Consider the following 25,055-nt stretch of genomic DNA (forward strand, 5'->3'; position numbering starts at 1 on the left):
GCCATGATCTTAGTTTTCTGAATGTTGAGTTTTAAGCCAACTTTTTCACTCTCCTCTTTCAATTTCATCAGGGGGCTCTTTAGTTCTTCTTTGCTTTCTGCCATGAGGGTGGTGTCATCTGCATATCTGAGGTTATTGATATTTCTCCCAGCAATCTTGATTCCAGCTTGTGCTTCATCCAGCCTGGCATTTCACATGATGTCCTCTGCATTTAAGTTAAATAACTAGGGTGACTATATACAGCCTTGACCTACTCCTTTCCTGATTTAGAACCAGTCTGTTGTTCCATGTCCAGTTCCAACTGTTGCTTCTTGACCTACATACAGATTGCTCATTAGGAAGGTCAGGTGGTCTGGTATTCCCATCTCTTCAGAATTTTCCACAGTTTATTGTGATCCACACAGTCAAAGGCTTTGGCATAGCCAATAAAGCAGAAGTAGATGTTTTTCTGGAACTCTCTTGCTTTTTCAATGATCCAGTGGATGTTGGCAATTTGATCTCTGGTTCCTCTGCCTTTTTTAAATCCAGCTTGAACACCTGCAAGTTCTTGGTTCACATACTGTTGAAGCTTGGCTTTGAGAATTTTGAGCATTACTTTGCTAGCATGTGAGATTAGTGCCATTGTGCGGTAGTTTGAGCATTCTTTGGCATTGCCTTTCTCTGGGATTGGAATGAAAACTGACCTTTTCCAGTCCTATGGCCACTACTGAGTTTTCCAGATTTGCTGGCATATTGAGTGCAATACTTTCACAGCATCATCTTTCAGTATTTGAAATAGCTCAACTGGAATTCCATCACCTCCACTAGCTTTGTTCATAATGATGCTTCCTAAGGCCCACTTGACACATTCCAGGAATCTGGTTCTAGGTAAGTGATCACACCATGGAGAGGCAAGGGTACTTTAAATAATGTGGACATATGTAAGAGTTCTGACAAGAACAGAAACTTTCAGAATGTCTCAAATGTCAAGATTTCCTATTCTACTGCTGAGAATATTTTCAGTTGTTCTGGACATCAGATCTTTTCCTCCCGTTCAGCCTTTAGAAGGGAAAGTGAACCCTCCCAACTCTATTTCTGAACAAACTGTGGAACTTACAGGTAAGATCAAAGCTACTGTGTGTCATCAGCTACTGATTCTGGAGAGATTTTTAACATCCTTAATCCTATCTGTTTGGGCTTGATATGTGAAAGTCTGAGATGGTAAAGAATCTGCCTGCAATGCAGGAAACATGTGTTGGATCCCTGGGTCTGGAAGATCTCCTGGAGAAGGGAATGGCTACCCACTCCAGTATTCTAGCCTGGAGAATTCCATAGACAGAGGAGCCTGGTGGGCTACACTCCATGGGGTTGCAGAGTTGAACACGGCTCAGAGTAATGAGACTTTAGGAAAGGAGAGCGAACCCCCCCGAATTATAACATTTTCAAGTAGAACTATATTGAATCAAAAGGAGGTCATTGAATGAAGAATTTTTATTCTGGTAATGAAATAATGCTGAACCATCCAAATTTCCTTGTTAAGAAACTGAATAAAGTGAATTGTAAAGACTAAGAAAAGGTATAGAAAAGGTATGTTTACCTTTCATTTTTTTTAAGAATAATTTTTTTGTGAATGTTTTGTATCATCATTTTAGTTAGCTTTTACTCTTAGTTATAAACTATAATAATCTAGATAGGGAATATTTTGTTTTCTGCTGCTGCTTCTGCTGCTGCTCCTGCTGCTGCTAAGTCACTTCAGTCGTGTCCAACTCTGTGCAACCCCATAGAGGGCAGCCCACCAGGCTCCCCCGTCCCTGGGATTCTCCAGGCAAGAACACTGGAGTGGGTTGCCATTTCCTTCTTCAATGCATGAAAGTGAAAAGTGAAAGTGAAGTCGCTCAGTCATGTCCGACCTTTAGCATGGACTGCAGCCTACCAGGCTCCTCCGTCCATGGGATTTTCCAGGCGAGAGTACTAGAGTGGGGTGCCATTGCCTTCTCTGTTTGTTTCTAGTAGTATACAAATAAATGACTATGTGAAATCTTTTTTCCTTATAAGTTGAAATTTTTTTGAAGATAAACACTTTGTATTTAAGTTTAGAAACAAAGTCGTTTAAGGAGATCAAATTATTGTGTCATAAACACCTTTACAAATAATTAATTGCTCTTTCTTTTTGGTTTTCCTAGTTTATAATTGCCTCCTGCCTTAGATTATTCATTTGTTCCTTTATCCCTCTGTTTACTGATGCTTACTTAACACTTACTGTGTGCCAGGCACACATTATACTTGGTGCTGAAAATTTAAAGGTAATTAAGTCATAGACCCTTTGCCTTGAAATTCAAATTCCAGGGGACAGAAATAGCTGTAAATAATTAAAGTGCAATGTGAAAACAGAAGTAATTGGATCATAATTAAGGATATCTGAGAACTCACAGGAAGGATGGAGTTAACTCTGCTCAGGCACAGGGAAGACTTTTCAAAGAAATGCATTCAGTCAAGTTTGAAGGAAGACTATGTATTTTGCCAGGTGGAGGAGAAGGAGCATGGCAATGCATTCAAAGTGATTATAGCCCAGATACATTATTTCCACAGACTCTTAGTGCTGCTAGAAGATAGGATGTTGGGCATTGATGGAGAAGCTGTGAATAGGGGCTATCAGCATCAGATTTAGCCAGAGTTGGCAAACAAAGAGCAGTCTGTTTTTTACTTTTTTACCTGTGCTGGGTCTTCAGTGCTGTCGGCGGGCTTTTCTCTAGTTGCCTTGCACAGGCTTCTCAGTGCCGTGGCTTATCTTGTTGCAGAGCACAGGCTCTAGAGCACACAGGCTTCACAGCTAGGGCACAGGGCTTAGTTGTCCCGCAGCACATGTCATCTTTCCGGAACAGGGATTGAACCTGTGTCTCCTGCATTGGCAAGCAAATTTGTAACCACTAGACCACCAGGGAAGTCCCTAAGAGCAGTTTTTAAAGAATCAATGAGACTGAATATTATACAGAGATCGAAAAATACCCTAAGATTTCTGTTCAGTCCCAAACTGTTTTTCTCTTCTCTTTTTGATTACCAGTCCTTTCTGGGACTCACCCATCTTTTCTTTCCAATATAAAGTTGTTACAATCTATGGAATCCCTTAGTACATTAACCCAGACATATCCTTCAGGTGAAATCTTTCTAATTCAAACTTTTGTTTTTCCTAAAGGCAAAAATTATTCAGAGTTCTCTGCTTTTAAGTTTATATTTTAAAAAGGCTTTTATTGAATTTGTTATAATATTGTTTCTGTTTTTTTGTTTTGGTTTTTTGGCCGAAAGGCACATGGGATCTTAGATTCCTGACCAGGGGTCAAACTTGCGCCCTCTGCTTTGGAAGGTAAAGTCTTAACCACTGGATTTCCAGGGAAGTCCCTTAAGCTAATTTTTTATACTGATAATTGCAGTAGGTAAACTAGCAGAGACAAGAAATGTAGTAAAAGATCTTCTAAATTCGTTCTATACTGTGATATGTATAGCTCTTAGCTCTTTTTCTGAAAATTAAAATGCCCTTTTGGATTCACTGTTGTTGTTGTGTAGTCACTAAGTCATGTTCGACTTTTGCAACCCTATGGACTGTCACCCTCCAGGCTCCTCTGTCCATGGGATTTCCCAGGCGAGAACACTGGAGTGGGTTACCATTTCCTTCTCCAGGAATCTTCTTGACCCAGTGATCGAACTTGTGTCTCTTGCGTGCAGGTGGATTCTTTACCACTGAACCACCTGGACATTACCTTTACATTAATTTGAGGGTATAAATAGTTAGACTTCAAAAATGTGTTGGTGTCCATTAAATCTTGTGTTAGCCCTAGCCTAGGGGGCCAAAGACTATTGACCAGTCTACGAGCTCTTCTGAATCACCTTTTCTCTTTTTCTTCACACAAGTTACTTTCCCAGCTCCCCTTGTAGCTAGAATGGCTATGTAGCCCACCTTTGGCTACTAAGACTTAAAACAAAGTTGTCTAGCTTTCTGGAATGGCTTTCATTCCCTCTACTCTTTTTTGTCTTGAATACTGAATAAGTTACCTGGAGCTGTGACAACTCTATTGTAGCCATGAGGTTGTCAACACACTCAAGAGCAGCTTCAAAAGCTTTAGAGAGCCAGTGGCATTGATGATGTTGTTGACCTGTCTTGATCTCTGGATATTTTATCGTATTTGTCCAGATACATGTCTAAGAGCCACCTACTTGTGGTTGTTGTCAGTTTCAATGGGTTCCTCATTACACAGAAGAAGGAACTCACACTGAATTAAAAATATAAGCAGGATGTTTGACAAGTGAGGATGGACTTAGAAAAAGCCAGATGGGGAAATCAGAATAGCTCTGGATTTATTATCACTATATCTATAAAATGTATTATTATAATCTAGCATTACAGTATACAGAGGATGTGCTGTGCTACAGAAAAAGATAGCTTAGAATGAAAACAAACCAAGACAAAACAAAACAGGAAACCCTTGTGATTTGTGGTTTAAAAATAAAAGGATCTCATGCAGCCAAAGCTGCAACTTCTCAGCCTTTCTTCTGGCAGCTCTGCTTTTATGTATTATGACCTATTGCTTTAATCTGTTTCTGAACACAGTAGGAAAGTCTCTACAAAATGATGTATATATATATTTTGGTCTGAACACCTTACACATTTGCCCCCCCCCACCCCAATTCTCCATTCATCATGGGCACAGCAGCCTCCCTCAAGCCTACAAAAGACCACCAATGGTGTGAAATTCCAACACACACTTTACTTATTTTAGGCATTCAAAGGAATTCTCATAAAAGAGGAGGAAGATCCCCTCAAATATAATTTTTATAAAGAACAATTTCTCATATGTTGTATGAGAAGTGTGAATTGCAATAATTTTTTTCTTGAATGTATGAGAAAGTTCACTTTCAACCACATCTCATCTCCACATTTCTCTACCCTTCAGACATGACAGAGAAGCATGTTTATACTGATGTGAAATCTCTTGGCAAAAGGAAGAAAATGCCGTCCAGAACTGCTGACAGGAAATATGAGGGTGGTAAGCATCTATATTTACAGAATCATACATCCCAGGTTTGAACATGATCTTATATATTTTAAAATCCACTAAATTTGTAAATGTCTCCCTATAACTTACCTGTCAAGTGTTTAAACTGTGTTTGAACACCTGCTTGGAAATGAAACTCATTTTTTTCCCCAGGGTAGTAGTCAACCACAAATTGTAACTGCTCCTAGAATATTTTTGCTTTACTCTGAATCAGAATATTTCTTCTTGAATCTGGCATGCACAAACACTACTTAGACGCCTTTTCATGGAAAAGAAGTGATTATCATAAAAGCTTGATGACTTCTTATGTTGAGTCCAGGATTTCAATGCAACAGGGTATTATTTCTTCCTGTGGGTCCATGAATCAATTACAGTGCAGAAAGCATGGCAGATCATCTTGTTTTATTAGTAATAGATGTAGAGTCAAGGTATATTTGCTGTTTAAGAGTTTTTTTGTTTTTAAAGATGATAAATGCTAATGCTAGGGAATTAGCAATGTGTGCCTGGAGAATCCCAGGGGCGGCAGAGCCTGGTGGGCTACTGTCTATGGGGTCACACAGAGTCGGACGCAATTGAAGCGACTTAGCAGTAGCAACAGCATAGGCCTTATACTGTAATGATTGGGTCTTTATCACCATTTTAAATTTTATTTTTTAAAAAATAACTAACTAATTTTTGGCTGCACTGGGTCTTTGTTGCTGCACAAAGCCTTTCTCTAGTTGCAGCAAGTGGAGGCTACTCACTGGTTGCCTTGTGAGGACTTCTCATCATGGTGGTTTCTCTTGTTGCAGAGCATGGCTCTAGGCTTGCAGGCTTCATTTGCTGCACACAGACTTCATTCAGCATTTGTAGCTCTCCATGGGCTTAGTTGCCCCACGGCATGTGGGATCTTAGTTCCCGGACCAGGAATGTCCACTGCACTGGTAGGCAGATTCTGGACCACCAGGGAAGTCTCCTTATCATCATTTTTTAATGGTTCTCTTCCGACTGTCCTTCTCAATAATCCAAGTGACTACTCTGTGCTGGGCTGTTTTCCACAGGTGGCCAGACCAGTGGAAGGACTGAAAGAAAATGTCTTGGTCCTTATGTCTTCAAATAGCTTCTTCAAACTCCTTATTTAAAAATCTGTAATTTTTTGCATACAAGGTTATCATTACCATCTTTCTAAATTCCATATATATTCATTAGTATACTGTATTGGCGGAAAAGGCAATGGCACCCCACTCCAGTACTCTTGCCTGGAGAATCCCATGGATGGAGGGGCCTGGTAGGCTGCAGTCCATGAGGTCGCTAAGAGTTGGACATGACTGAGCGACTTCACTTTGACTTTTCACTTTCATGCATTGGAGAAGGAAATGGCAACCCACTCCAGTGTTCTTGCCTGGAGAGTCCCAGGGATGGGGGAGCCTGATGGGCTGCCATCTATGGGGTCACACAGAGTTGGACACGACTGAAGCGACTTAGCTGCAACAGCAGCAGCAGCATACTGTATTGGTGTTTTTCTTTCTGGCTTACTTCACTCTGTATAATAGGCTCCAGTTTCATCCACCTCATTAGAACTGATTCAAATGTATTCTTTTTAATGGCTGAGTAATACTCCATTGTGTATATGTACCACAGCTTTCTTATCCATTCATCTGCTGATGGACATCTAGGTTGCTTCCATGTCCTGGCTATTATAAACAGTGCTGCGATGAACATTGGGGTACAAGTGTCTCTTTCAATTCTGGTTTCCTTGGTGTGTATGTCCAGCATGGGATTGCTGGGTCGTATGGCAGATGTATAGAATAGTCTTTTGGACTCTGTCGGTGGAGGGGTGGGGGGGCATGATTTGGGAGAATGGCATTGAAACGTGTAATATCATATAAGAAATGAATTGCCAGTCCAGGTTCGATGCAGGATACAGGATGCTTGGGGCTGGTGCACTGGGATGACCCAGAGGGATGGTATGGGGAGGGAGGAGGGAGAAGGGAGGGGGATTCAGGATTGGGAACACGTGTACACCTGTGGCAGGTTCATGTTGATGTATGGCAAAACCAATACAATATTGTAAAGTAAAAAAAAAAAATCTGTAATTTTAAATTATTTTGCTCTTGTATTTTATTTATGTATTTTTTTAATTTTTTTTAAATTTTATTTTATTTTTAAACTTTACATAATTGTATTAGTTTTGCTAAATATCAAAATGAATCCGCCACAGGCATACATGTGTTAGTTATAGCAGTTGCAAAAATATAAAAAAAAAAGAAAAAAATATCCTGTAATTTGTCATAACATTAGGAAAGGGGGCTTAGGACTTAGGACAAACGTGAATTCTATCATTCTACTGTAATGCTTTATTAAATGTTAAATTTCTACACTTTAGCCATTTATTCATAGATGTTGTAGGAAGTCATTATGGGTTGACATATATTTACATATATAAGAATCAAGGGAGATTTCCCTGGCAGTCCAGTGGTTAAGACTGTGCACTGCCAATATACGGGACATAAGTTTGACCCCTGCTTGGGGAACTAAGATCCCATGTGGCCAAAAAATTTTCTTTTGAAAAAGTGAAAAGACATCCTACAGAACGGGAGGAAATGTTTGCAAGTCATATATCTGAAGTGATGTGGATTCATAATAATGAACTCTTACACGTTAACAATAAAAAGATCAGTTACCCAATTAAAAAAAAAATTAAGGGCAGACATGCCCATTAAGCAACTTGAGGCAGAGACAGAAGCACATGCCTGGCAGGCTTCCATGAAGGTTTTTTTCTTTTCCTTTTTTTAAGAATGGATATTTATTTATTTATTGGCAGCATTGCAGCCTGTGGAATCTTAGTTCCCCAAACAGGGACTGAACCTATGCCCCCTGTAGTGGAAGTCCAGAGTCCCACCACTGGACTGCCAGAACAGTCCCGTCCGGGAAGATTTTCTTAAACTTATCTTTTTTTTTAAATGTCTTTATCGGGCAGCATGCCCCATTGTGCTGCAGTTTTCTCCAATAATTTTATGCTTCTGTAATCTTGCTTTGACCTAGATATATAATATTAGTTTTGTTTGAACACTGTTGCAATAATACCTTTAACTTATACGTTGATTGCTTTCATCAGGTTATTGTTCCAATCCCCTTACTTTCATTTAATCACAGCTGCTTACTGCAGCTTGGCCACATTCTGGGTGCTGTGCTGTGTGCCAGTGATACCAAGGAGATACTGTGTCTTTGTTGCTGTTTATCACAAAGCCTTCTTCCTCTAGACTAAAATACATCCTCAGGAGTGGAAATTATGATCAAATACCTATTGCAGAGCATTTGAAACCTCAGAGGAGGTCAGTGTGGAAGGAGACTACAAGTAGTGGGGAAAATGACAGAAAATGAAAATGAGAAAGTGATCAAATAATGAGGTAAGCTTGAATGCTCATCCTAAGTTCAAAAGGAAGTATTAGAAACTTTTAATGGAGAAGAGAAAGAACCCGGGCTCTTTGGGATTTAGCTGATTTCATGGCTTGAAGAGGGAAAAATTAAGTTTGGAGAAGGGATATATTTAATTGTCATCTGTGAATAAGGAAGCATTTAAGACAAAGTTCATCAATATTCTGGAAAAGGCAAAAGTATGATGATGGTAAAAAGATCAGGGATGTGGAGTGGAGAGATGAACAGACAGAACACATAAGATTTTTAGGTCACTGAAAACACGCTTTATGATTTTATGATGGATATATGTTATTTTACATTTGTCCAAACCCATAGAATGTATTAATATAACACCAAAAGTGAACTCTTAGGTAAACTATGGACTGAGTCAAGGCAGGTTAATTGATTATAACAAGTGACAGCAAGTGTACCACTCTGGTAGGAGATGTTGATAATAGGGGAGGCTATCTATGCATGTGTCAGGATAGGGATTCCTTGAGAAATCTCTATAACTGCCCCCTCAAGATTGCTGTGATCCACAGCCAGGCAACAAGAAGGTGGGACGAACTGAGAGAGGAGGACTGGCGTATCTACACTATCATGTGTAAAACAGATGACTACTGGGAGCCTGCTGTATGACGCAGAGAGCTCAGCTTGGTGCTGTGATGACCTAGACGTGGGGGGAGCAGGAGGGAGGATTAAGAGGGAGGGCGTATATGTATACTTATGGCTCATTCACCTTGTATAGCACAAAACAATACAACATTGAAAAGCAATTATCCTCCAATTAAAAATAAATTTTAAATTTTAAAAAAGTTTTAGCATAAGAAGATTGTTGTGATCCAATCTTTTACTCTAAAAGAATAAAGTCTTAAAAAACTTCTTTTAAAGATAATATACATAGAGGTCAGCTTGAAGGAACTATTTGGGGGCAGTTTGTGACATTTTGAGCATTAATGTTAGTAATATTATAATAGACAAATATATAAATCAATAAAATTGTTTTACAAGGTCATGTGTTCATAATGATATAAAAGAAAAGCTTGTCAGCATAGATAGTTGTAATCTGAAATGAGAATGCTAACAGATTATATTTCAGAAATGTATTTCAAACTGCTGGGCATACACACTGAGGAAACCAGAAGGGAAAGAGACACGTGTACCCCAATGTTCATTGCAGCACTGTTTATAATAGCCAGGACATGGAAGCAACCTAGATGCCCATCAGCAGATGAATGGATAAGAAAGCTGTGGTACATATACACAATGGAGTATTACTCAGCCATTAAAAAGAATACATTTGAATCAGTTCTAATGAGATGGATGAAACTGGAACCTATTATACAGAGTGAAGTAAGCCAGAAAGAAAAACACCAATACAGTATACTAACGCATATATATGGAATTTAGAAAGATGGTAACAATAACCCTGTGTACGAGACTGCAAAAGAGACAGCGATGTATAGATCAGTCTTATGGACTCTGTGGGAGAGGGAGAGGGTGCGGAGATTTGGGAGAATAGCATTGAAACATGTATAATATCATGTATGAAACGAGTCGCCAGTCCAGGTTCGATGCACGGTACTGGATGCTTGGGGCTGGTGCACTGGGACGACCCAGAGGGAGGGTAGGGGAGGGAGGAGGGAGGAGGGTTCAGGATGGGGAATGCGGGTATACCTGTGGCAGATTCATTTCGATATTTGGCAAAACTAATACAATATTGTAAAGTTTAAAAATAAAATAAAATTAAAAAAAATAAAAAAAAAGAAATTTGAACATAAAAAAAGAAGTTAATAATTTCATTAAATGTGTTAATATAGCTAAATGATTTTGTATAAGCTTATATTAATATATGTTTGTGAAGTATAGAGAGGTATTTGTTTTAACTGTGTAAGTAAAGATGGGAAAATATTGGAAATTATGTCAGCCCAGAAAAAGCAGAATCCAAAGGAGGATGATCATACACAATAAGGAAGCAGAAAGAGGAAGAGAGTTCAATTTCGTGCTTTAAAACGATGATTTAACCACATGTTTCAAAAAGGGACTAACTTCAAGAGTTTGATTCCTCTTTTCCTAGGCTTAGAATGGCCCGAAAATTTAAATGGTACAAGAACGCATACACAATTTTTAATAGTGCTAACAGATAATAGCAATATATAAAAAGGATAGCATAATGCATAATTAAATGTTAGCTAAAATGAGACTTAAAACATGTATCATTCGTAATGGAGATTATTAGGTTAAGAAATACAAAATCTATATGAAAGATGAGAATTCCAAATGTTCCATTTTTGTAATAAATTAAGTTTAAAACAAGAGCCAACTTAATGGTCTGCAGCTTGAGTTCAGTCATGATGCAAAAGCAAACAATCTAAAAATCAGTTGTTTGACAAACTATTTCCTGAAGTATTTTGCTTTTTTGGTCCATAGAGATTACTGAAAACTAGAAAAGTATTCAAGGATCTAATAATGTAACAACTATTGGACAGTTTAAGTACGATTATAACCTTAGAGAAGTATAAAAATTATAGGAATAACACACGAAATGAAGTTTAAAAGCTACTGCTTTATTTTAAAATAGATTTAAGTACAAGAATAGCAATAGGTTTTGTAATAATTTTACTTGTATTTGCTTCTTGAGGTGTTCCAAAGAGTTAGATACTTTAACTGAAATTTTAAAATTTTATAGGACTTAATTTGAGTACTTAAGTAGAAATTAATGTTGAAATGTTTCAGTAGGTTTCAAATTATCTTTATTAGTGAACAGTGAGTCACAGATTAGCTGGGTGATTGACTCAGTTTCTTAGCAAGCTGCCTTCAAGGTGCGGGTCAGGGGTGGGGTCTCAGGTCAAGACTTGACTAGGGAGCTCCCACCTCCAAGCTCACTCACATGGGTGTCGGCTGGTCTCAGGTCATCATTGGCTACTGACTGGAGACCCAAATTCTTTGCCATGTCGGCCTGTTCATAGGGCTATTCACATCACAGGGGCTTCTCTCATAGCTCAGTTGGTAAAGAGTCTGCCTACAGTGCAGGAGACCCGGGTTTGATTCTTGGTTCAGAAAGATCCCTTGGAGAAGGAAATGGCAACCCACTCCATTCTTTCCTGGAGAATTCCATGGACAGAGGAGCCTGGCAGGCTACAGTCCATGAGATTGCAAGAGTAGGACACCACTGAGCGACTAAACCACCACCACCATTCACATCACAGCAGTTTGCTTCCTATGGGGGTGGGGGAGAGACTGGAGAAAGAAAGAGAGAGAGATGGAAATGCATTGGCTCTCTTGGGAAGAGGATTCCAAAATGGTATGGATACTAAGGGGTGGGGAATTGTAATTGGGGGCCACTATAGAGGTTGCCTGTACTATGAGATATGCATTTGTGCATTTTATAAAATAAGGATGATTCAAATCACAAATATTAGTAAATTTTATTTTTCATTTGCAAAAGCCTTTGGTCATGTTTGCAGTGATCAGTTTGCTTTTGTGTATCCCTGTTAAACTATGACCTTGAGCTCATGCTTTGTGACTCATATCTGTCTTCAGCAGACGATAGACTTGTCACCATGTGAAGTTCTCCAGAAATTCAGGTCGAACAAGATGCATTAATAAGTATCATTTGAAAGATTGTAAGCTTTATTTTATATGGTTGCTGAGGATAATTAGAAACCCAAATAGCAAGAGCACTTTCTGAAAACCTGTAAGACCGATAATAGTCACAATAATTTTGCTGTTTCCAAAGGGGCTCCTCCACTTCTGCTTTTGTAATTTTGTACTATGGCCAGCAGATGGCATCGTCGTACAAATCAAGTTCTGAAATTAAGCTCCTTCAATTTGAAAATGTCTTACTCATAAGAATAAAGAAATAAATACATTCTCATAAGCTGCTACTTGAAATGTTAGTAGGCTAGTATTGCAAATAGATTTGGCAAAATATATCTGTAGTATTAAAAATGCTATCACTTTTTGAACTAATGATTCCACTTTAGAGATCTGTCTTCAAAAAATAATACATATGAACAAGATACTACACAATTTGATTTTTTTATCTCAGTATTATTTGACTTGCCAAATACTAGGAAAATCTTATATCCAACAATAGGAGAAAGGTTAAATATATATGATATTACCCTACAACTGAAAAATACAAAAATTTAAAAATTATATTTATGAAGTATTCAAAATGTAAGAAATGCTCCTGATATAATGCTAGTTGAAAAATCATAAAATAATGTGTAGCTCCTGCTAGCACAAAATATACACAGAAAATATGGAAAGGAAACATATTTTATATGTTTATAGCATATAATTTTATAACGAGATTTTAAGGTATTTTTCTTCATATTTTCCTTGTTCCAATTTTCAGTAATGAGTAGCTGGAAATAGCATCGTATTTTTTAATAAGCAGAAATCAAGTGTGAGAACAAAGAAAAGGGAATAAAAAATTTGTGCTAATCATAATTAAAAAGTCTGTCATCTGCTATGTTAAACAATAAAAATATTCATTTATCTAATGATTATCTAGTGTTTTTCACACTGGGTGATGGTTATACAAAAGAAAATAAGACACAGGTTTTGCCTTTACTGAACATATAGTCAACTTGGAGAGAGAGACATATAAACAGATACTATATAAAGTAATGTGACAGGTGCAATGAATAAGACTATTAATGGTCTGATACATTTTCTTTTTCTCATTCGTTAGTCTCAACTCTCCCAGGTTTTTTTTTTTCCACATTGCACGGGGCTTGTAGGATCCTAGTTCCCAGACCAGAGATGGATTGAACCCAGACCCTCTCAGTGAAAGTTGCAGAGGCCTAAACCCTGGACCAGGAAATTCCCTCAGTTCTCCATTTTGGTCTCCAATATTTGATTTGTGACTGTGATTTACTGAACTTTACACATATTTTTCATTAAGAATTTCCAAGAACAGCCATGACACACAAGTAAATAATATTTACATTATCTATCCAGTGGTTATGAGTACCATTCTGTTGGCAAAGATATTATCTACCTGTGAGAAATGGATTGTTGCTGCTGTGATTAAGGTGGAGGATGATATAAAACAACTGCTATGAAAAACTTACTCGTCTGAGGTTACCAGCATTTTGATTGTGAGGCTGAGATGAGTTTTAGTAACAGATTTTCAAAAGGTTTTCTCTCTTCTCTGGTTTAGCACAGCAGAGTGTATGTGTGAAGAAGGAAAACACGCGGGCAGCTCTTTTTGGAGAGGCATTGCCCTTTTAAAAAAAGCCCTGTATTTTGGGTTGCTTTTCTTCTCTCTAGAGGGATGTGACTGAATGAGTATGGACTAGCACTGGGGTGTGAAGTTCTGAGCCCCACAGGCCACTAAGGTATTTCTGGACTGTGGGCCTGAGGGTGTGTTAGGGAGATTGGAGTGGTGGGAGGGGTGGGGGTGAGGGTGGGAGGTGGATCTTTCTCCCTAAGAATAACAGAAGGTCTGATCCATGGCCTTTCACTTGCTAAACATTTAAGATGCAGTACTGATGAGGGAGATATTAGACAATTGTTTTGAAGGCAGAATAGTGAATGGAAATGCTCTCAACAAAGCACAAATTTCCTTATGTCCAATGGAAAAAAATGCACAACGTGAATGTTGTGAGTTGAGTTTTATTTGGGCCAAATGAGCACTACAGCCCAGGAGACAGAATGTCAGATAGTTCTGAGAAACTGCTCCAAAGAAGTACGGAGTAAGATCAGTATATACATACATATATATATATATATATGTATACACACACACATATATATATATATATACATATTTATATATTAGTAAAGGGGGGTTTGTGTAGTTAAGCACACATTTTGGCAGAGGTTTGCTACTAGTCACAAGAAGGTTGCTGCTAGTCATGAGGAGCAATCTCTCTTTTAATAATTTTAGTGCTTCTCTAGATATCAGAAGATGCAAAAAACTGGGCTCATAAACTCTTCTCCTAAAAATATCTAACTATGTGAAGGCCTGTTCTGCCAGTTTTTCTCGGAGCACAGAGGGCTCATTCCTGATCTCCACCTTGGACTCCTTTCAGAGTCTGTTCAAGGTCAGGACTGCAGGGGCCAGTGACTTCATCCTTGTCAGAACCAGATGGTGAACAACAGTTTTTAGCTGGCACTAATTTAGGCTTCAAACGGTTCTGGAGCTTGGTGGTTCTCTCCTCACCCCACATGGTTCTCAGAAACGCCCTGCCTGCCTACTTTTAGACCCCTGAACTAGCCACTTCCTCTCTTTACTCATTTCCTGATATTGTGAGCTCATACTGGTCATCTGGAGGCAAAAATCTAGTCTGCCCAGTTTGTTCCTGTCTCTCACAATTAAATTTTGTGCATGATAGCTCTTGAATGTAAAAAGCAAAATGATTCTGTGGAAAGTCCAATATTCTTGTTTTGGTTTTTGGAATTTCACTTAACAGAAAAGTGGGATGAGAATGTGTACATAATAATTCTCATTACGTTAATGTACACATTATTCTTTATCTGTAAAAGCAAAAGTGAAGTGAAAGTGTAGGTCACTTAGTCATGACTGACTCTTTGTGACCCCATGGACTGTAGCCCACCAGGCTCCTCTGTCCATGGGATTTCTCAGACAGGAATACTGAAGTGGTTTGCCATTTTCTTCTCTAGGGGATCTTCCCAACTCAGGGATGGAACCTGGGTCCTCTGCATTTCAGGCAGATTCTTTTACCATCTGAGCCACAAGGGAGCTCTTTAAAAGTAAATACAAATATTCTACATAAAGTCACATATATGGATTTGTGTGCCCTTTTGTGAGTCACTTAATGCTCCTACATCTGAGTGTCTTCATCAATAAAATGATGAAAACAATCTGTTATCAAGTTTGTTGAGGAACAGATGAAGTGGCTTAAGTGGAACAGCTACAATAACAAAAATACCCCCCAACCCCCCAGACTATGCTTGACACATGAGTTTTCTAAATGCTACTTTGCTTCACTTAGTAAACAATAGACACTAGGTGACAGAAAAAAGAATTGGCTCACACTCATCTCTGAGCAAAGAAAGAAAACTACTCTAAAAGCACAACAGGGGCTTCCCAGGTGGCTTAGTGTTAAAGAATTCACCTGCCAATGCAGGAGACACAGTTTGGATCCCTGGGTTGGGAAGACCCCCTGGAGAAGGAAATGGCTACCCAATGCAGTATTCTTTTTTTTTTTTTTTAATTTTCTTTGTCTTTTATTTATTTTTTTTAAATTTTATTTTATTTTTAAACTTTACAATATTGTATTAGTTTTTCCAAATATCGAAATGAATCCGCCACAGGTATACCTGTGTTCCCCATCCTGAACCCTCCTCCCCCCTCCCTCCCCATACCCTCTCTCTGGGTCGTCCCAGTGCACCAGCCCCAAGGATCCAGTATCATGCATTGAACCTGGACTGGTGACTCGTTTCATACATGATATTATACATGTTTCAATGCCATTCTCCCAAATCTCCCCACCCTCTCCCTCTCCCACAGAGTCCATAAGACTGATCTATACATCAGTATTCTTGCCTGGAGAATTCCATGGAGAGAGAAGCCTAGTGGTCTACAGTCCATAGGGTCAAAAGGGTCGGACAGGACTGAGCACGCACACATAAAACAACAACTTCTGGGATCAAACACTCCGTTTGCAATCATCAGATGCTTTAATATAATATCAGATTCTCATGTGTATGTTTCTTACTGTTACTATACTGGAATCCATTCTCAAGAGGGCAAATTTAAAGTGAGCCAGGGATTTAAAGGTAGATCTCAAATCAGTAATATTTAAGTTTTATCTTTTTTTCATTGTTTCTAGACCTTGCATGAAAGTAAGGAAAGAGAGGAAGTACTTGTCAGGGTCACCCTGCCTTGCACAGTGAAATGTACATTACCCTGAGCCTTGCAGTACCGTGAGCTCCTTGAGTTTGAGACTTCCTGTGTGGTTTTAGCTCAGATAGTGAGGTACCTCCAGCTACTTTTCTTCCTCTGCTGAGCTAGATATGTTGACAACCTCTCAGGAAGTCTCAGTCTATTTTTATATTTCATTTTCGTAGAGCATTTTGCTATGTCTTTTAGAATGTACTTTTAATTGTCCTCATGATGGTGGAGGGTCAGATTGAGACAGACAAACAGCAGGTGATCTAAAACTCACTTCAGTTCAGTTCAGTTCAATCGCTCAGTCGTGTCTGACTCTTTGCGACCCCATGAATCGCAGCACGCCAGGCCTCCTTGTCCATCACCAACTCCCGGAATTCACTCAGATTCACGTTCATCGAGCCAGTGATGCCATCCAGCCATCTCATCCTCTGTCATCCCCTTCTCCTCCTGCACCCAATCCCTCCCAGCATCAGAGACTTTTCCAATGAGTCAACTCTTCGCATGAGGTGGCCAAAGTACTGGAGTTTCAGCTTTAGCATCATTCCTTCCAAAGAAATCCCAGGGCTGATCTCCTTCAGAATGGACTGGTTGGATCTCCTTGCAGTCCAAGGGACTCTCAAGAGTCTTCTCCAACACCACAGTTCAAAAGCATCAATTCTTTGGCGCTCAGCTTTCTTCACAGTCCAACTCTCACATCCATACATGACCACTGGAAAAACCATAGCTTTGACTAGATGGACTTTTGTTGGCAAAGTAATGTCTCTGCTTTTCAATATGCTATCTAGGTTGGTCATAACTTGATGGGTGAATTTAACTCTGATGACCATTATATCTACTACTGTGGGCAGGAATCCCTTAGAAGAAATGGAGTAGCCATCATGGCCAACAAAAGAGTCCGAAATGCAGTACTTGAATGCAATCTCAAAAATGACAGAATGATCTCTGTTCGTTTCCAAGGCAAACCATTCAGTATCACAGTAATCCAAGTCTATGCCCCAACCAGTAATGCTGAAGAAACTGAAGCTGAACAGTTCTATGAAGACCTACAAGACCTTTTAGAACTAATACCCCAAAAAGATGTCCTTTTCATCATAGGGGACTGGAATGCAAAAAAACAAAAACAAAAACAAAACCTCACTTATGTGTTATTTAATTATCATTTAAATATCATTATCATTTGATTATCATACCAATTTTACTATTGGTTCAAATACACTTTTATAAAGCAATGTCCAACAATGATATTCCCTGAGCTTTAACTAATTCATAACCAAAGAAAGTGGGCTAAGAAGGGTGAGGTGCTGGTAGGAAAGTAGGTGAGCATGGAAAATTGCAAATGTAAATTCACTAAGAGGAGAAGTCACTAGGATGTATCGCCTAACGTGAGTTCAGGGCTTCATCTCTATTTAGGCTGAACTGAATCTCTCTAGCATCATGCTTAATCTTGGTGTATTGCTATCAAGTGAGCAATAATGCTCTATTAGTCTGGACCTGGAATTTACCTTTTTCAAGTATCAAAACTTGAGATGAAGGCAAAAGCATAGAGTTGCAGTTCAGCCTGGTTGTTATTCTTTAAAAACATAATGGGAAGTGGCATAAATGATTCAACATATTCCCTCCCATTTTGTATCTAGGTTAAGAAAGACTTTTACCTTTAGGTACATCCTTACTTCTGAACTATGATTAACCTCTGGGTTATTCAACCTTTTGGTTTTTCTTTTTTTTTTTCTCCTAAACATGAGCTTAAAGGGAGGGACTGTTAATAGCTGTGACTCATTTGCTTCCAATGTTAGTATCAGTGGATTTCAAACTTTAGCTTGCATCAGAATCATCTGGAGAATATGTGAAAATACAGAATGTTGAGCTCCATCTCAAGAGTTTCTGATTCAGTGATTCTGGGGTGTGGCTATGGAATTTGCATTTTTAACAGTTCTCAGGTGATACAATGCTTCTGGTCCCAGGGACCATGCTTAAGGACCTCTGCTCTTATTTATTTTTAATTATTTCACAGTGGGAGTATTAATTATGCTTTCATTGTTGCGTAGTTGCTAAATCCTGTTCTACTCATTTGCAACCCATTAATTGTGTTAACCAATGCCCTCTGAGTGCATCAGTCTGAGAATTCCTTTCTTGGAATTGCATTCTTAGACAAGAGAAATTGCTGTATATTTCTTCAGACAAAGTTCCAACTAGCATTTCCATTTCAAAGCTATGTTTTCTGATTGTTATTTCCCTGATAGAGTCTGCTCTCAGAATGAAAGTTTCTATGTCTTTTCTCTTATTAAGGGTCATTCTTTTATTCTGTAGTAGAATTTTCCTTCTTCTCTTGTTCACATGGGAATTATTGTTAGAACTATTGTTAGTTGCTCAGTTGTGTCTGACTCTTTGCGACCCATGGACTGCAGCTGGCCAGGCTCCTTTGTCCATGGAATTCTCCAGACAAGAATATTGGAGTGAGTAGCCATTCTCTTCTCCAGGGGATCTTCCCAACCCAGGGATTGAGCCCAGATTTTCTGCATTAGCAGGCAGATTCTTTACTGTCTGAGCCACCAGGAAACTTGTAAACAAGAAATTCAATTCACTTCCATCTTGGTCAGGTGTCAGAATTATCCTTTTGTGATTCCAACCCCACACAAGGTATCCAAGTTTCCCACCTTCTCTTGAGGAGAGCTTAAAAGTGCTCAGAACTGTAAGTTGCCTAGAGAAATTAGATAGGTGGTAGGAAATGGATGATCTTGGACAATTGGGTCATTTCTTACTTTCTGTTCCATTATGTTGAAAGGGTCTCTTATTAGTTCCATTCCCATTTCATTTTGTGCTCTGCTTTCCTGCTTTTCCCTTCCACAGTACTTAGGGAAAAATACCAAGCTCAACAAGTACCTCCACTTCAGCCTCCTAGGGGACTTTGCAAAGAAGTGTCAGCTTTGTTCCAGGCTAGGCAAGAAAGAGTGCTTTTCAGGGTGAGTGAAAGGGAGGGAAAACTTGGAGGACTAGAAAACAACCCAAATAATAGTCCTATAACTCTGTTTCTATATTTATATGTTCCCTCATATATATATTAATTCATTCATATATTCTTTTTTTATGCAACAGACATTCATTGAGTTCTTAGTGCCTTTAATTAACACTGTTCACCAACATTTTAGAAATGGAGACCTGATTGAAATAAAAGAGGCATTTGTTTGGGGTTTGTTAGAACTGCAGTCTGGGAGACACAGATTCAAGAGGTACTTGAATCGTGTTCTGATGGACTACCAAATGCAGGAAGCCTATAAAAGCAAAACTCCAAGGCCACAGTTAGTTACATAAGCTGTTTGTCAAAAATTATAATTGGAGCTGGCAAGGAGTAAGGGTGCTTGCTAAGCAAGGAATGGTTGGGGCCTGAAATGGTGGCATAGTTACCAGGGGGACCTTGAGACTTTAATGCTGCAGCTGGTGGATGTTGTTCTAAATATGCCTGAGAGTGGCCTTGGGCTTGATTCAGTTTGGAGAAAATACAAGTTCTCAGAAGTGCAGAGTCGTGTCTGAAACCACATTGTCAATGGCTGCTGAGTCTATTTTTTATGCCTGAACTGTGATTACTCCATTATGATTTCCATTTATCATCAGTACTAACCACCATTTTAAAAGAGATTAGTTCCCCTCTCTTGTACTATTTAAGTTAGAAAGGTGTGTATTTAACCATATATTAAATGTGTATATTGCAAATTAAATATTTAAATGTATACAATTTTAATATATGTGTCAAGTGTGTTTAACATATGTATGTTATGTTAATTTTAGTGGCTCAGTCATGTCCAACTCTTGTGACCCCATGAACTATAGCCCACCAGGCTTCTCTTTCCATGGAATTCTCCAGGCAAGAATACTGGAATGGTTTGCCAGTCCCTTCGCCAGAGCATCTTCCTCACCTGGGGATTGAACCCAGGTCTCCTGTATTGGAGGCAGATTCTTAACTGTCTGAGCCACCAGGGAAGCCCTATATATGTCATAGGTTTTTCTTTTACTCTATAATCAAAGATGATAGAGAATTGATGATTCATGGTACAAATGCAGTTTTATTTTGTAATCACCGAGAATTAAAATACATTTTTTTTGTTTTAGAATTCTACATTTTATTGAACATATTTCTGGAGTTTCTTAACAACATTCAGCAGTTATTTTATGTACTCTTTCAAGAGTCTACTTGATCACAAACATAACACTTGAATTTCTTAAAAAAGTTTGTTCAACATTCTTAAATGCATGACAGTATATAGTTAAAACATCTGGATTATAATTAAAATTATTAGAAATTAATACAGTGCATAAAATTACAAAGAAGAAAAAATTCACTGTCCATAATCACCTAAGGATTATTTTAAACTCCCTTCTAGCTGTTATTTATTTTCCTGTTTAATTAAACTGACAATTAAAAAAAAACATAGATTCTTTATAAAAAACTTAACATTTCAGATAAATACAAAGAATAAAACTTTAAAAATACAAAATATTAGAAATAATCATTATGAATACACAACTATAAACATATGACTGTAGGTACATTCCACATGGCTGATTGTCAATAGATAAAGGAAATTAATATTGAGTTCCATAATCATAATTTCCAGATTTGTGTGGTATCCATTATTTATTTATGTCATTTTAAGATCACCATCAATTATTTCACATTAATATTCTATGCATGATTTCCTCAATTTGATTCAAATTTTTGTTAAGGGAGCCACAGTGACTCAGCAAAGTTGCCACTGAATTTTTTTATTGTTTTATAAATATCTCTATATAAAGGATATACGTACAGCCTACAATTCACTTACTAGAATGCCATCATTGACAAGCCATCCAAAAATGCAATTATTTTCACAAAGTGTTTTTTTATCTTAGCAGAGCAATCCAATAATGCTAATTCAGAAATACATTTTTAAAGAAACTGAGCCAGTTGACTTAAAAAAATCATCTTACATACTCTTCTGCTTAGAACATAGAAGGCCACATCAAAAAGTCATTTCCTTTGACAAGGAAAATCTAGATCATTTACAAAATTTTAACTTTATTTGAGCGTGTCGGAGTGACAAAGTCACAAAGTAAACGGTGCCAAAGAGGGACAAGCTCCCCTTCACCCCACAACTCCACCCTGAGGAAAGATAGAACTCACAAAGAGCTTTATCTAGGCAGGGGAGAAACAGTGGCTGCCATGAAAGTGGATAAGATAAAAGCAGCAGATATTTTAACAAACCCCCCCTTTTTTTTTTTTTAAATTTGGCTGCACAGGGTCTTTGTTGTGGCATGCAAACTCTAGGTCAAGTCATGTGGGATCTAGTTCTCTGACCCAGGCTCCCTGAATAGAAAGCATGGAGTCTTAGCCTTTAACAAACTCTAGAAGGATGAGTGTGGGCTATCTTGACAGTTTAGAATCCCAAGAGCCCTAAACATAAAGGGAGTCCACTCTCTCTCACCAGGTCTTTTCAACAGACCTCCAGTGGGAGCTCATGAGACAGACTGGGGCAGAGTAGGAGACGCAGGCGAGCCCCTTAGTGATGGAGAGGCATGAAACATCATTTCCCAGATCTTTTTCTCACATGAAGCAAAAACTTTGAGACACTGAGGGAGGGCCAGGAAACTCTCCTACTCCCAGGAATGGCTATTGGGCAAAGAATAGAAGCAAAAAATTTCCTCCATTTTAGAAGAAGTAAGATAAGCCTCCCTGTTTCCCTCCTGGTCTCAGAAAATAAAGTGATGCTAGGAGATGGCTAAAAGCAAAGTCTCTTTGTAGCTGATCAAAGGAAAGCCTTTGACTGTGTGGATCACAATAAATTGTGGAAAATTCTTAAAGAGATAGGGATACCAGACCACCTGACCTGCTTCCTGAGAAATCTGTATGCAGGTCAGGAAGCAACAGTTAGAAATTGACTTGGAACAACAGACTGGTTCCAAATAGGAAAAGGAGTACATCAAGGCTGTATATTGTCACCCTATTTATTTAACTTCTATGCAGAGTACATCATGAGAAACGCTGGGCTGGAAGAAGCACAAACTGGAATCAAGATTGCCGGGAGAAATATCAATAACCTCAGATATGCAGATGACACCACCCTTATGGCAGAAAGTGAAGAAGAACTAAAGAGCCTCTTGATGAAAGTGAAAGAGAAGACTGAAAAAGTTGACTTAAAGCTCAACATTCAGAAAACGAAGATCATGGCATCTGGTCCCATCACTTCATGGCAAATAGATGGGGAAACAGTGTCAGACTTTATTTTTCTGGGCTCCAAAATCACTGCAGATGGTGACTGCAGCCATGAAATTAAAAGACACTTACTCCTTGGAAAGAAAGTTATGACCAACCTAGACAGCATATTAAAAAGCAGACATTACTTTGCCAACAAAGGTCCGTTTAGTCAAGGCTATGTTTTTTCCAGTGGTCATGTATGGCTGTGAAAGTTGGACTATAAAGAAAGCTGAGCACCGAAGAATTGATGCTTTTGAACTGTGATGTTGGAGAAGACTCTTGAGAGTCCCTTGGACTGCGAGGAGATCCAACCAGTCCATCCTAAAGGAGATCAGTCCTGGGTGTTCATTGGAAGGACTGATGTTGAAGCTGAAACTCCAATACTTTGGCCACCTGATGCAAAGAGCTGACTCATTGGAAGAAGACCCTGATGCTGGGAAAGATTGAGGGCAGGAGGAGAAGGGGAGGACAGAGGATGAGATGGTTGGATGGCGTCATCGACTCAATGGACATGGGGTTTGGGTGGTCTCCAGTAGTTGGTGATGGACAGGAGGCCTGGCGTGCTGTGGTTCATGGGGTCGCAAAGAAGTCGGACACAACTGAGCGACTGAACTGAACTGAACTGAAAAGAAAGGAAACCACAATTGCTCCCACCAAAGCCTTGCACCGTCACAAACAGCAGATTCTACTGCTCAAGGTGGAGCAGGCAACTCTTTTCATCACTGGTCCTAGACAAAAAGGTGATACTGCCAAGGAAAGACTAGAATAAAATTATCTTTAATCCTGAGATAAAAGCAAGGAACTCTCTGGGGCCAAGAGAGGGAATTCTTTCCTGACTAAGACCCCGACACATACAAGAAAGAGCTTGGCTACTGAGGAGGAGGAGAGGCAGGAATGCTGAGAAAGCCACACTCCTAAGGCTAAGGCAGACAGTATCTGTCTGAGACTGAGATTAGATCAAGAGAACTTCGAATTTCTACTGTCTCCCACACTGTCATACTTGATGTTACAAGCTATAGAAGCTTACCACTGAGGGAGGGCAAGAGTTTGGAAAGAGACTCCCTTCAGATCTGCTGAAATTGTAGACGTGAATCAAAAACAGTCAGAACACATGTACACTTAGGCTGATTCATGTCAGTGTATGGCAAAACCCACTACAATATTGTAATTAGCCTCCAATTAAAATAAATAAATTAAAAAAAACTAAAAAAAAAAAACAAAAAAACACTCAGAAAAAACCTTCAGTTACCAAAGATGGCACAGTAAGCATTAGGGTTTGCAGCACCATATTGCTGAAAATTTGAAGTCTCCATGTAACAAAAGACGAACCTCAAGAAACAATGAACTATAAACCAGCCCAAGGTCCCACACTATTAGTCTTACAGAAGAAGAGGTAACTTTTTTCTAGCCAAACATACAATGTTTGCCATTCAGTAAAAATTATTTGACACACATGTGCAAAAAAGGGAGACAATGAACCCATTGCCAAAAGTTAAAATGGTGTGCTGGTGGTTTAGTTGGGAAGTCATGTCTGACTCTTGTGGACGCCGTGTAGTCTGCCAGGCTCCTCTGTCCATGGGATTTTCCAGGCAAGAATACTGGAGTGGGTTGCCATTTCTTCTCCAGGGGATCTTCCCAATCCAGGAATCGCTCTCTGTTCTCCTACACTGCAGGCAGGTTCTTTACTGACTGAGCTGCAAGGGAAGCACACAGCTGAAATAAACTCAGGTATGTTCAAGACGTTGGAATTAGCATCATAAAACTTTTTGAGAATAACTTTTAAACTTGTCAAAATACTAGTGGAAACTTAGGAAAACATACATGAGAATATGGGAATTTTATCTGAGAGATTAAGATTATATAAGAAAGAGTCAAATGGAAATATCAGATAGGAAAAAAAAAAAAAAAAAAAGAAATCATTCCTTCCGTGGGCTTGTCAGAAAACTGGACACATTAGAGAGAGAGGAAAAAGATCCTAGTAAAACTGAAGATAGATCAACAGAAATATCCCCACGTGAGTCACAAAGAATAAAAAAAGAGTGAAACTTGACAGATCATCCAAGAGCTTTGAGACGGTAAGAATCATAGATTTCCCATCTGAAAGTATGCAGACTGGAAGGTGAATAAAGTGACATTCTTTGTAGCACTGAAAGAAATTTCATAAAGACACATATCACATAATGTTGAAGGAATCAGCATAATAAGATGCTAAAAATTCAAAGTGCATATATACCCAATAAAGAATTTGAAAATACATAAAATAAAAACTGATATAATTGAAAGGGGAAATAGACAAATCCTCGATTTCATTTGGACATTTTGACATACTGCTATCAGCAATTATTCAGGATATTTAGGCAAAAAAAAAAAAAAACAACGCAGTAACAATTTAGAAAATCTGAAAGAGCACTTTGCAACCAAACTGCATATCAGATGTATATAGAGCCCTCTACTCAACAATAGAAAAGCATATTTTTTTAATGTGCAACATGGAGCATGGAACATTCACCAGCATTCACCACAAAAAAAA

At 38.7% G+C, this 25,055-nt stretch overlaps 1 protein-coding gene across 1 annotated transcript in view; it reads left to right on the plus strand.

The window, feature by feature from the left end:
• The first annotated feature begins 951 nt into the window (after positions 1-951).
• LOC101902742 (C-type lectin domain family 7 member A) overlaps positions 952-25,055 on the plus strand; it is a 55,462-nt gene continuing 31,358 nt past the window's right edge. Inside the window, exons 1-2 of the mRNA XM_024992625.2 lie at positions 952-1,098; positions 4,926-5,018. Coding sequence (XP_024848393.2) covers positions 954-1,098; positions 4,926-5,018 — 238 coding nt within the window. The 5' untranslated portion in view covers positions 952-953. The remainder of the gene's footprint in view (positions 1,099-4,925; positions 5,019-25,055) is intronic.

This window comes from Bos taurus, chromosome 5 (assembly GCF_002263795.3).
Source record: "Bos taurus isolate L1 Dominette 01449 registration number 42190680 breed Hereford chromosome 5, ARS-UCD2.0, whole genome shotgun sequence".
Lineage (NCBI taxonomy): Eukaryota > Metazoa > Chordata > Mammalia > Artiodactyla > Bovidae > Bos > Bos taurus.